This window comes from Falco punctatus, assembly GCF_963210335.1.
Source record: "Falco punctatus genome assembly, chromosome: 1".
Taxonomy (NCBI): Eukaryota; Metazoa; Chordata; class Aves; order Falconiformes; family Falconidae; genus Falco; species Falco punctatus.
Genome location: NC_137580.1, coordinates 33,614,906 through 33,629,303, shown reverse-complemented (window position 1 = coordinate 33,629,303; position 14,398 = coordinate 33,614,906). Strand labels below are relative to the sequence as shown.

Genomic DNA, 14,398 nt, shown 5'->3' with positions numbered 1-14,398 from the left:
TTTTTTTTTTAATTTATGCTTTAAAAAAATGCAATCATTTTAAGTATTTAAATGTTTTGTGGTATATTTCAGTATTAGTCTGCAAGCAATAGGGAAGGTTATGCATTGTTTGTTGGGGTTTTCTTAAGTGCATTTAATACTTCTTGCTTCCATTACCGTAACTGTCGTTAGTCTCTGTATGGTTACCTAGACCTCTCTGTCCTGAAGTCATCTGTTTACACACCACAAGGAGTGTATGATAGCTTTTGAATGGAGACATCAGTGCCTCCCCAATTTATCCTAGGTATGCTGTGCTCTCATTTCATTGCAATTACTTAGCTGATATCCATCCCATCCAACTACCTTTGTGCCTCCAAATAACAAAGCAAACCCCCCCTCCTTAATTAAAAAAAAAACCACTCATGCCACATGCACAGTTGCTATTTATCCTAATTATTAGGACTTCTCAGTAGAATTTTCTGGATATTTACTTGAGCAGAAGCTCCATCAGCTACTTAGAAGAGTCTAGAAAATGCTTGAATAGAAAGAATTTGGCGTGGAAGCAATTCGGAAAAAAAAACACCTTGAAAACCTACAGATAGGGAAAAAGGTCTGAAGGGAGGGGAGATGAGATTTTCAAGTGCCATTAAGAGTGGACACTCTTTGACACTGTCAGTGAAAAAGTGCAGTCCTGGAACAGAAAATCTGAGCTTTGTGGACTTCAAGCTTTAAAAAAAAAAATCTGAATGAAAATTAATACTAGTGCAAGCAGCTGCGCTTTTTTGTGACTTTGATGGGGGTAGGGGGGAAGGATGAATATGGCAGAAATAGCAATACAATCTTTTCTTTAAATAATATTAAATCCAGCTTTGCATAGATTATTTTATAGATGAGTTTTCCTAGAACATTTAAATGTAGTTTCCACGCTAAATGTAGTTTACATACTGGTATTGTGGCAATAGTGTACACCTAGGACAATAACATAAAATGGGATTTTGCACATTCTTACACTTGGGAGCACTGTTCCAGGTTTTTGTCCTGGATTGTTCTTTTTAGTTTGCAGATTGTGAAGAAATTGGTTGTGATCAGTTCATTCTGGAATTACCAGTTTTCTTTTCATTGCTTATGCGCTTTTTTACCATTTTTACAAGGGTGTTCAATTCTGAATGGCTCCAGTGTTCAGCTAGGGTACACTGCTCTGGTTTTACAGACCATTTGTGCTGTCTTTGCTGTATTCTCAGCTCCTTTTACAACAGGAAACCATCTCTTGAAATTCTGATTCTTTGCATGGCATTAAGAGGGAAAAAACTGGTGAAAAGAGTTTGGAGGAAGTGGCTCGAACAGGCACAGAAAGAGAAGGCAGGCTCAAGAAGAAAGAGAAGCCTGGAGCCCTTGAACAGGAACTTGAGACTTCTGAGGTGCTCAGCTAGAGTATTAATGTCGTTTAATCCTGGTCAGTGGGAAGTTTTAGATCCAGAATACTTGAATATTCATATCAGTAATTGCCCTGAAGTTTCCCAACAATTTCTTTTCCCTTTTCTCCGAAGAGAATTTAATTGACCTTTATTAACCAGAACATACATGACATACTAGAATTAGAATAAACAAAAAAATCCAGTCCCCCCAAAGGATCCAGTTACATAATTCAGGTTGTTCTTACTGTTTTGTATTTTGTTATCAGTAAAGTGAAGGATGATATGAACACACATGTTTGTCATCCTTTCCTTTATTAGTTTACTCATACAACTGCTTAAAGTCTTAGTGCTTTGGGTTGGAAACCCAGTGGTGTTGGGCACTGTACAAACACAGAGTAAAACCACCAAAATATCCAGCACCCCGTAAAACAAAAACAGTGTTTCTATGAAAAATATTACAGTATCAGGAATGACAGATGGCTATAACCAGATGGGTGAAGCCCAGGAAAACAATGGTATAATATTGGTCATCTTGATAAGCAGTAATTATGATGGTAGCTTAGCTGTTGTCAGGTTTTTTTATTCATCCATGGTAATCCCTTTCTAATTTGCTTTGGTTTCTTTCACTGTTCTTGACGTACTTTTTGGCACTGACAGGAAACAGCCTCAAAGCCTGAAGCATCAGTGCCTAACATATATTATGTGACTACACACATATTGTATAAAGCTAAGACTGTACAATAAATCTGTCTTGTTAAGCAATCAGCCTGTCTCAAGAGACAATCCCCAAATTGCATCATTCAACTCAAGTGAAGGAAGAGCGAGCACAGTGCCATTTAACATTAATGATCTGCAAGATCATTTCTAGTTTACTTTCCAAATTTTGGCTGTCCCTTGACAAATTGTTCAAGGTTAGTTTTACTGTTAGGAAGCACTTGGAGTATCCAGCTTATTATTAAGCTAACAGTTTGGAGCTATACTTGATGAAAAATGGCTGTGTCCGGGCATGTAATTATTACTTGCCTGTATTGGAATAGCAGCTATGCGTAGTGGGGCTGGATCAGGAATCCGTTCTGCTCAGTTTTGAGCAAAGAGAGAAATTGTCATGGTTCGCTGAGTGATATTTCAGAAGAGAATATACAGGCTTATAGACTGTGTAGTGAAACTAGACAACATACCAGACAACCTTTCAACCACTTCCTAAAAGTGCTTACGGTTTCAATTCCAAAGCAGGTGAAACAATATTAAATATTAAAGACATGTTGACAGCTGAAAACTCCTGCTAAAAAAGAAGCTTTGTTACAGGGAAAAGTAGTGATAGATTTTTCAGATACTGTTGAAGAGGTCTTTTGGAAAGTTAAGTATGCCATCTCATCTATTCTTTATGTGAACGGATCCCCAAACCAAGCCAAATGGATGTTTCAGCCATGCATATGCTGAGTGTGTAACATACCAGAAGAACTGAAAGTTACCTGGCAGCATCTTGCTTTATCCTTTTTAAGTCCTTAACTTGTAGTGCATTTTCAGGTCTATCAAGTGTAATAGTTGATTAAAAATTCATCACCAAATCACCTGTCAGAACTTTTTAGTGGAATTAAAATAGCAGAATCTTCACTGTTTCCTTACAAAGAAATGGTCATTTGTGACCTTGTATGAAATAATAACATATAAAGGTTACAGTTATTTTCTATTTTTGCCTTCCATTGCAACCTGGTTAAATACAAAGGAGGGAAAAATGCATGAACAAAACCCGTATATGCTTTGGAAGTTATTGGCTGGACTAAATTACCATTTTTGAAACATTAAAGGCAAGCTATATATCCATATGGTTAAAAGTCGTCTCCCACTCTGCGAACTCCAAGCAGGGTTGTAGGCCAGCGATGCCTTCACACTTCACAGCTGTGCTGCTGTCTCGGGCACTGTTAGGGGAACGGTATTGCTATTAGAAATGCATGAGGAGCAGCAGTCAGTAAATGTTGTTCAGTACCTTCCTTCAGCTTGACCAAACTGAGACTCTATGGGGGATAAAGAATTGACGAGTTTTTCATTGGGAAAGTGGGGGTGTTCTTAAGAGCTTCAAGTTTTTCTTTCAAAGTTTTTTCCATCAAAAGGATTACATTGAAGCCAAATTTGAAGTAGTATTGCAATTCTCTCTCTTTGAAATTGTGGGTGGTCCTTTCCTCTTTAGGAGCTACAACGTGTAATTATTTTTTGTTTTATTATTCCTAAACAAAAGAGAATTACATATTATTTTAGTGGAACAGACTAATAAAGATTGCTTTCCTTTTCAAAAATCATTTCTAAGAATCTAGTAAATTACATGTGTGGTCCTAATACTCCTATTTTATTTCACAATTAGCGTTTGCCACACTAGGACATTCTAGCACAATAAAGAATAAACGGTGATTCTCCTTAAGCAATTATTTTCAAATGGTACCAGAGTATACAAATTGATTTAAGTGCACTTTGCTAGACATTGTAGAGTAGAATTGATTTTGCGGCCCGTAGATTAACTCTTATGTCAAGAGTGAGACTGGAGGTTTTGGCTTGTTCCAAACCCAAAATATGATTCTATTAAAATGTAAGAAGGCCCAGTACTTGTGCGCTGTGCTATTTTTATTCTGCAGAAATTACCAGTTACTAATATGCAACGTTATAAACAAGTTGATACCATGTTATACTGGATAGGCATGAGGAGTCAGGCTGTTTCTGAAACAAAAAAAAAATGGTTAGCATTAATTGCCATGATTTAATTCTTTGATGACTTATTCTAAATGTTAAGGTTGATGGTGCTGATAAACTCTGAAGGTAACCAGGCTACCAGTACTTCTATTGTGTAGTGCATTGTTTTTTCTCTTCTGCTGCATATGTTCTGTACTGTATGCGTACAAGACCTCCACCTCTGCTTTAATAAATAAGTAGATAAAATTGATAAAAGACCTGCTGCTTAAATAATACAAATAATAATATATCAAAAGCTATAATAAGAAGTACGTTCTGATTCAATTACAGATTTATAATTGGATGGCATTTTAAAAAACCTGTAGAATTAAGAATAAAAAAAAAGCTTCAGTGATGTCATTAAAAGTGGTACCGTTAAAAAGTGAGAGATGAAAGTGACGGGGGAAATTTGGTCTGAATATTCTTAGAAAAGAGATTCATTCCTTACCATAGGAATTGCTGTGACTCACATAATTCTGTCCATATTGCAGTGATGATTGCCCTATATTGTGAAATATAAAATATTCACTTGGGCAATGTAGCATACCATGGCATAGGGCGTGATCCTGGTTTATTGTGAGAATAGATTATGTGTCTACTATGTACAGCATCTGAATCTCTGGAGAGTCAACAGAGCAAATGGAAATTAGTGATGCAGAGAGAACCTGCAATTCAGTGATCTGAATTCTTCTCATCTGCTTTATGCATCTCAGCATGGTACTGATATATACCACCACAGATATATACTACCTTGGTTTTGCCATCTGTAAAAGGAGGATAATAGTACCTCTCTCAGACATGCAGTTTTATTCCTCTTATGGGAAGTGGGTTGGAATGATGACATGAACAGTGATAATGATTTACAGAACTAATGATAGAATTTGTAATTCGTATTTTTGATCTTCACAAGGAGATAAATATGTGCCTAGAGACGTATTGGTTACTGTTGCTAGTATATAATACTCCTTTTGTATCTTGATTATGAAGAGGAATAGCTGCACTGGATATTTTACTGAAGAACAGAAAAAAATCATTGAACTCATAGAAGGCTGAATTGTTTATTTCATAGCTAGATAATAATGAGGCAGCAGAGTTCTTTTGGGTTTTTTGGTGTTTTGGTTGTTGTTTGGGTTTGGGGTTTCTTTTTCAGAACAAGAGGTTGGACTGATTTGTTTATATATATATATATATATATATAAAAAATTTTTTTTTTAAACATTTCCTTATTCTGCCTGTCTTGATCCATAGACCATCCAAAAAGCTATGCCTTGCTAAAAGGGCATGAGAAACTGCTTAACTGCTTGGGTGTAAGATTATCTTCATATATAAATGATGCATTACTGTAACTTGTTATACAGTAGCTCTATAAAGCCAAACATATGTCAGTATTGTAACAATTAACTGGGTAAGTCTCATTTGACTAATGGGAAAGATACGTACTCGTTTGTATATATTTATATTTATATATCAATAGGATAAAAACCTGTTGTGTTATAGACTAAAACATTCATGTTTTTTTAGTAAGCTCATACTACAATATGGTATGTTTCTACCATGATGGCATTCCAAATATGCTTCAATAGATTTAGTTCACCTGAGCTATTAATTTTAGAGGAACTATGTCTCCAGGATACTCTCCCTGCATTTACACCATAGTGTAGTGGTTTTGCAGCATCTATATTCTTGAAGACTGTACTTTGGTTTGATACTCATTACATAGTTCTGAAAATAATTTTCATGCTTACATACCTTATCCTAATACAGTAAATCTAGTGATTGCCAAAGCATGCCTCTGTAGCCTTCATAAAAGGTCTTAGATTAAATTCCTAGTCATACTGCAACTTTGTAATTTAAGAGTATGGTTGTGTGATGACAAATGAAGGTTCATGAGCAGTAAAAACAATCTGATCAAAAGTTTTCCATTATAATGTAAGGCACCTAATAGAGAATAAAAATTCATATTTATTACTCAAATTTAGGAAGCAGAAAACTGGCATTTAGTGAGATCCAAATCAGAGATCCAGTGAAACACAAAAAATACCCCTACTTTGCTATTTCATTCTGTCATCTTTGCATTGGAAAGCCCACTACTTCTCTCTATATAAATTATATATATAATTTATGTATAGCAGCTTTTGCAAATGGAGACAGCTGCCAGCATTAGTGGTAACATGAAATAATCTCTTTCTATCCTTCTCTCAAGACCTATCAAGACACAGTCGAAACCTGGGGCCGTGGCTCACTTCTCTTACGCTTTCATGTCACAGCATGTTCTCACCTTCCAGAAGCCCAGATTTTACTGCTGGTGTCTTCAGTACCTCCCATTGAGGCAGAGTACTTTGTTTTCCCTAACATCAAAGCCAGGGGAATAAATAGTAGCTTTTGCAAACCTGGATCTTGCTCTGCAATAGGTTCAAGGTTTTAGATGGCATGCACCGTTAAGGCGACTGTGGCTGGAGAAGTGTCTCGGGCAAAGCAGGACCTCATAGACATCTTAATGTCCGGCATCCCGCAAACAGCCTTCACAAGCTCTGTCTGCAAGGAGGTCCTTAATGAACAAGTAGCATCTGTTTTTTCCCTGCCACCAAAATGTCTACTTTCTAAGGTGTACTCAGATACCAATGTGTTGTAGGAACACTGGATAGGACTGAGAGAAAAGCAAATCGTAGTGAAAACAGCTGAAAAGGAGAGGACCATTTGATATTCATGAATGAATTGTTTAGTTAGTTTTCTCCTTTTGGGATACATATCTAATTGATGCTTATGCTCATTAAAAGAAGCTGTGACTTGTTCCACCAAAATCATCGGGTTGGACTAGATGGTCATTGTATGTCCCTTGCAACTGAGCTATCCTATCCTGTTCTAAAATATGTATATTTTTTTTTCACCAGTTTTGTATTCCAAGTGAAAATCCCCATGTCCAAATTCATATATTTGATTCAAAGTCAAACAACGTAAAGAAATTCTCATTCTGTTTATTTCTTTGAATGCCCTGTAGTCTCATCATCTATGATGATAATTTGCACCTTGTATCGGCATGGGCGATTTAATGCAGAATATAGTTAGCTAGTGTTAAAACTGTTTTCCAGTAAGAGAGAAAGACTAAGCAAGGCTTACTGTATTCGTGTCAGATATATTTAAATAATTATTAAGGATGTGATCATGGAATAGCCACCTCCTGAGCTGTTTTTATGAGCTGGCATAAATAAACTGATAAGTATTCAATACTTAGTTTGACTCAGTATTTCTGCCTTTTCCTTTAAAAATCAGGACACATTACTCATTCTCAGTACTCAGTATTTACAAAGTAGGGAATGGCAGTATAGATTTATGATATCGCTGGTCAGACACAGAGGGAGGTTAAACCATAGAGGAAAATAAAATTACAAGTAATTAAATTTACAAGCAGGTTTGCCATCTTCAAAAGATTTATTATTTCAGAACAAACAATGGTTTTAGCCACAGAAGAAACCTGTGATACAGCCTTAAGAGTGTATGATATAGATATTATATGTGGTGTTTCAATTTATATAATTAAAAATTTAGCACTCCTTTTGAGGGTAAATGGGATATTCAACTGGGAACCATACATGGTGAGTAATAAAATAGCTGCAATGCAGTACTGTCTGCATTTTTTAAGAGCTGAAGCACTCTATCAGGCTTATTAATATCAGGTTATCTGAGGGCTTTATCCTCAAATAAAAAAGCAACAGAATTTATAAGGTTTCGAGGTTTTCTGTGGGAATAGGTTTTTATATTGTATTGGTATGAATTTCAAATTTAGTAGGATTCTAGGTTGGTGGGGTTTTTTTTCCTGATATATGCCTATCTACTAACCAGTAAATACAATAAATAGAAATGTAGCATTTCCATTCTGTTCTGAGGAAGGATTCGGTAGTAGCAAAATTTTGGCAAGGTCTTTCTGCTATTTCCACAAAGCACAATGCATTATGATTACTATTACATTCTGGAGGGGGATGAAAAAAACAGGAGAAAAAAAAAAAAGAACTGAATACATAAAATGAAGCTGATTTTTAGAGGAGGGTGGTGTGAGAGATTTTATTGGATTTTTTTGCTATTATTTTTTACTCTATGTCATTGGTTTGTGAAATACAGATATCTACATTCTTTCAGGCATAATTTCAAATTAGACAAGTTCTACTGTAGTGTCATTTAAAATATCAGAATTAAATCCTTAATCTTTAAAAATCAGTGTAAAAACTGAGGCATATGTCATTATCTGTGTACATTGCATGTATTTTGCCTTGGCCTGATTTGTTTAAAAAGAAATTGTATTTTATGTAAGCATAATATTTCCAGGACTTACTTGATCATAGAGCTTAGAGAGGCTATAGTATTTCTCTGGTTTTAGTGCTGAGTTTGAGTATTTGGATAGACTATGTTAAAAAAAAAAAAATATTTAGCTGCATCGTAATTAGTCTCTGATTTAGAAACACACACCTGACCTTCTGTGTGGGGAAAAAAAAAGTATGCACGTCTTTCAAAGAATCACTATAATTGGGCAAAAATTTAGAATTTTTTGTGCATTCTTCTGTGTGTATCTTCATTCAGAGTGGGATTCAGCTTTGGTACGTGGATTTGGTTTTCTTGTTTCACTTTTGAGAAAATGGGGTTACTGCCAGAATATTACAACTCAGAAGAGTGCTTGACATATACACAGCTTAAACATATCTGAATCAAACCACTATAGGCAGGATGGTGTAGCTGCATCTAGAGCAGCACAGGCGCTCATCTCTCTGTTCTCTGAGAAGAGCCTCTTTCATCTGCTGCCAGCCTAACTTGTCCACATGGCTTTTTGTGTGCAAAACTGCTATTTAACCCCAATGTTAATGTCACACCCTTTGGCTTGAGGAGAAAAGCCTGAGAGCTCTCCTTGAGGACATCTCATGCTAGAAGAGACTGAAGCTCTGTATGGTGGTTCTGGCCCCAAGAACTGGTTTGATGATGTATGAGCGGAGGGGTGCAGGGAGGCTGGGTGGCTGAAGGTGACATGCTGGCCAGTGAATGAAATGAATGAAGCCCACAAAGTTGCACTAAGGAATTTTCTTGAAGGGTCAATGTCTAAGGTACTCTACTAGAGACTTAATCATTTAGAATATATCTCTCTAGGAATGTAATAATAGAGTCAAGAATAATTTAGTTGAAAGAGACCTGTAGGATGACTAGAATCTACATAAAGATGAATTCAAAACATCTTACAAGACTGCTGTGCTTTATTAAAAAAAAGTAAAATATCTCTAGGAGAGCCTTGGCTTTTTCACTCTAGCTGTGTACAAAACATTTTTTAGTCAGTTCTACTGTTCCAGAGGTATGCTGGATTTTGATGTAAGATCTTGGGCTGTAATAATAGTAGAGAATAATTTGTTCCAGTGAAAGCATTGCTTGTTTCAAATGTGAAGATAGGCTTATGCCTTTTATTTCAAAAATACAGATTTGTCCTTGTAAGAGTAGGATGTTCTGTTGTTTAGTGGCTTAAATTGTATTGAAATGCTTTGAGCCTCCTTCATTTTAAATAGTGACATCATATATTATACTTGGTATTCAAATGCTGCCTGGTTTTGAAATGGGAGGTAAAGTTCACATAGTTATTAGTGCAGGAAAACAATGACAATCAGGCTTAAAAGGAGGTTTACACCTTAATTAATTGCAGAATATAAGCTGCAAAGTCAAATCAATGTAACATAACGGTCTGCAAAATTGTCTGGGTTTATCTAGAAAATAGATCTTTTCCCCCAAAAGTCACAAGGCACGCTGTGCTGCTTGGGGCCTTCTTTAGCAAGCAGTCTAAGAATTGTCGTGAATGAGTTAAAACATCATAAAAAAAGACCACACAGCAACTTCTGAGTCCTAAGTCTGCAGTGTGAAATGTAGGTGTAATTTATGCAAACAGAAAAAGTTGACTGTTTGTTTAAGGCCCTGAAGGTTTTTATAAGGAAACATTTTTAACATGAGCAGATGAAAACTTGAAGCGATCAATAAATAATTACTAAAAACCTGTAGTGGTGAAGTAGGTATAAATTGTGTGTTGAAAATCATATTTTTTTTTATGAGACGTAGAATTTTGCAGTGAAGACATGAATGAGTAACTTACACTTTTGTTATATAAACAGTTACAAGAAAGTTTTGCAAACCGACAGATGCATTGCAAAAAAATTTCTTTTGGAAAATTACATGTGCCAGCCTTACTTAGCTTCATGTTTAGAGGGATGCTTTAAACAGTGCCTTGCACAGCAAGGTGGGGAACCTTTGCAGTCAAGTAATTTACATTTGAAATGTGCTAAAATTAGGAGGGAACACTTTAGTCTACATGAGCCTGTGCAACCTGGAAATGGTGTTGACTGTGTGGACCCAGCAGTAAATCCAACATGCAGTTAGTTAGTCTGCTGCCTTTTGCACACGCGTACACACAGACGTACATACACACACATACAACCGCTGCATTGTTTATTGAGGAACCTGGCTTAATAGCTGTTTCATGTAAGTCCTTGCATTTGTGCCAAGATTTGCATTTAGTGAAGGAAAGAAAGATTTTGACCATTGATATTTTATACTAGATTTTAGAAAATAATCTACATACCGTCTCAGTATAGTTCATCTTCCACTTTTTTTAATTATGTAAAAAGGTGAATGGCAATAATTTATTAACTGTCATAAAAAACATCATGCACCATTACCCATTACCTCCTGCACTATATATTTATGAGCATGGCAGTGGTTTACATAGATATATACCTATATCTGTATTATAAACTAATCATTGATCATGATATAAATTACTACTGCTAACTTAACTAATTTATACACAGTTGTTATATAGGTAAAATGTATTGGTCAAACAGAAGTGTAAATATAGATATTTGCTGTTTATACTTATAATGGAATTTTTTTTAAAGGAAGTAGGCTGTTAAATCATGTTTCTGTAACAAATGCTGAAGACGGCTTTTTCATTCATTGCCATTGAATTTATTGTCAGAGCAGTGCAGTCATATCCCATTTCAAGATTACTTAGGAGGCTTGAAAATTAAATCACAGCTCATAGATTCTCTTTTTTCACACACGGTTAATAATAGTAAAATTGGGTCCAGTTTTAAATATACTTTGCAAGATACTGCAATGCAGTTAGATGCACAAACTGTGAACGATTTAGTAAACAGAACGTGATTTTCCATAAATTAACAATGAGTTGGATAAAACAAAGTTGCTGTCAATGTATGAAGAATTATCCTAAAAAAAGAAATTTGATTATTTTTTTTTTTAAAGTCAGGCAGTGTGGGATGTTGTAAAGTCCTCAAATTATTTAAAATTCATAAATCTGAAAGAGATCTTCAGGAGAGATTACTAATTGGAAATATGAGTTTATGCTAGATTACATTTTAGGGAAAGGACTGTTTATGTCTAATCAACTAAATGATTCTTGGTTATTCACATCATTGGAGCTAGATCTCTTATTTCTATGCACCATTTTGCAATGTTTCTTCCAAAAGCTGTCTCTGAAAAGGCCATCTAAAGTTGTCTCTAAAAAGTAAGACATTGCAAAACTTTACTTTTCCTGTTAGGGGTTGGATTACATTCAATGTGCTTTTGGATTGAAGCTCCTGATTTGGTTTTAGCAAAATGAAATCTGGTTAGCCACAACAAAACTGCTCTGCAAGTGGGCTGAAAATCCTGGTGTAGAGAACAGCCTCTATGCATCTGATTTTTTTCTAACTTTTATTCAGGTGCTCAAGCAAGCCTCTTCATGTAACTTCTTGTGTACCCCACGTTGTCTATAGATACATGCATCTCTGAAGGCTTCTAAAAGAAGGTCTGATTTTGTAATTTTAAGACACCAAAGTAGATATGTCCCTTTGAAGGCTTTCAGACAATTATGAACCACGTGTGTTGTAGGTGTGTTTGGTCCAGGGTATAAAACTGTTGTCTGAAGGGAAGTTTCCAAACTACATGGTGTGGATAAAGCAAAACCAACTTACAATATCGATCATCTCCTATTGCGCTGCATTACTTATTAATGGAGTATAGCATGAATGAAAAGCCCTGGATTCTAGTTTGGGGTTTTGGTTAGTTTTTGGGTTTTGGTTTGGGGATTGTTTTGGTTTTTTTCCTGTCTCTTCTGCTACTGCCTTTACTTCAGTTCTCCTGATTTTATTTCCAGTATGGAACTGTGAAGGCCAAACATATTTCTAAATTTCAGAATTTTTTTTTTTTTTGTTTATACTGATAGCAAAAAAATACTGCTGATTAAGAATTTTGAAAGAATCTTAATTGAATTTCTCTTTTGGAAAAGATGCTAGTTTGAGATAGAGCAGTACAGCTGGCTATGTGGGGATTTGGGGAAGGAGCATTAGATATCTGCTACAGGATGTTTTTTACTGCTTTTAAAAATATATGTTGCTTGCCAATCTGAAACAAAATTCACAAATATATTGATCTCAGATGTTATACAGCCTGATAGTTGTTTCTCAAGAGCTCACTACTTGCTCTTTTTGCCAGTTTCAGTCTTCCTTGCACAAAGCTGGACATACTGTCAAACTTTTGATGTTATGGGTTTGGAATGGTCTGGAAAATGAAATCACTTAGGTAAAAACTAAATCTGTTTGGCCTTCATTGTTAAACTATGTAAGGCTTCTGGGTTTTGTTTGGCATATATTGTTTTGTAAAAGACCTACTTAGTGCAACATAGATAAACTTATTTGACTATTAATGCTGTGTCTTTTTCTTCAATTACAAATCAGTTAAGCTAATAAAATAAGCTTCATTGGAAATTGACTGAACTGTAATGGTTTAAATTATTTTCTTGTATGTTCTTCTGTTATACACAGAACTAAATATATATGGCAGATTTTAAGTTTTGTTTTTTTGGTTTGGTTTTTTTTTAGTGATCTTAGTGAAAATCAGATTCAAGCGATACCAAGGAAGGCATTCCGAGGAGCAGTAGACATAAAAAATCTGTAAGTCTTTTCCTTCATCTTCTATATATTCTGATGATAAGGCTTTGTCAGTACAGTGTCTTTTTGTTGTATCAGATATGTTTTTCCTGAGCACTTTTATAGCTGCTCAAGGAATCTGCATAAAACCAATGCTTACCATTTGTTTTGTCAAAATACTTTAAAGTATCTTAAGCATCCTAAAATTGCCTTATATGAAATCTAAAACTTTGAAATGAAGTTAAGTGCAACGAGGCATTATAACTATTTGTTTATGGTAACCAGAGTTTAATATTTGAATGTCAGGCTATTTTAAACATTTTGTTTTCACGTGGAAAAATCATTTTGCCTTGGTTCTAAGTTTGGCCTTTGTATCAAAGAAAGAAAAAAATCATGCTGTTACCTAGTTTTGCTAGTGTTTATATTTGTACTTGTGTGACTACTTTTCTTACACAGTTTTCTTCTATGGTAAAATAAGTATTTTATGAAAAGACAGTTACTTACTTTCCTGGAGATAGTAACCCTGAAGTTCATGGGCAGGTTTTGAATTCTTATGGCTTCTAAATGTGAAAATACGTGAGTTCCGAGACAAAGGAAAGCAGTGACTTTTCGACTCTCTGTTTAGAGTGATAGATCAGTTTAGTGGACTGAAAGAGCTGGAATGACTTGAAAACTGTGATAAAGTTGTATAGTACAAAATGTTTAGGTCATACACTAAGAAGCTGTAACCCCTGCTGTAGGCTGAGGGCTCATCTTTTATAAACAACCAACAAAGAGAGGACATACACTTGTGGGTTCCAGAAAGACTATGGAGCTGCCAGTGTGATGCAGCTGTGAAAAAATATAATTGCTGTTTTATGTGGCATCAACAAAAATAGGGAAGTATTAGGGCATTATATGAGGTTTTAATGTAATTTCTATTGAAATGCTTTTTATTACTTGAAGCTGCCAGTGTCACGAGAAAGATGAACTTTTTAGTTGTACTACTTTGAAAATGGAGTGCTCAGTGATTACAAAGGGGATGACACCCTGTTGTTTCCCCAGGAGGAGGCAACTGGAGGGGAAACCCTTTGCATTTCTGTATTCCTATGGTGGACTCCATTCTACTGCCCGCAGCACTGCAAATAAATTGGTTAGGAGGACTCTTTTTCAAAGATATAACAGAATGCCCAAGAGTTTGGCCTACTTGATATGATACTTAAAAAGAATGGGTTGTTTTTTCTTATTTAAACATGTTTGTGATACAGTTCTTCCCCACAGTGAAATCCTACCACATCTCAGTGGAAAAACTATTATGTTCAAATCTATTGTGTTTGAAAATATGCAAGCACTACTCAA

At 35.4% G+C, this 14,398-nt stretch overlaps 1 protein-coding gene across 13 annotated transcripts in view; it reads left to right on the top strand.

Annotated features, from left to right (window-relative positions):
* The window catches only part of SLIT2 (slit guidance ligand 2), a 266,328-nt gene that overhangs the window by 141,271 nt on the left and 110,659 nt on the right, over positions 1-14,398 (top strand). For all 13 annotated transcript variants that reach the window (XM_080371347.1, XM_080371341.1, XM_080371340.1 and 10 more), the window contains exon 5: positions 13,013-13,084. In XM_080371347.1, the coding sequence (XP_080227473.1) occupies positions 13,013-13,084 (72 nt within the window). The remainder of the gene's footprint in view (positions 1-13,012; positions 13,085-14,398) is intronic.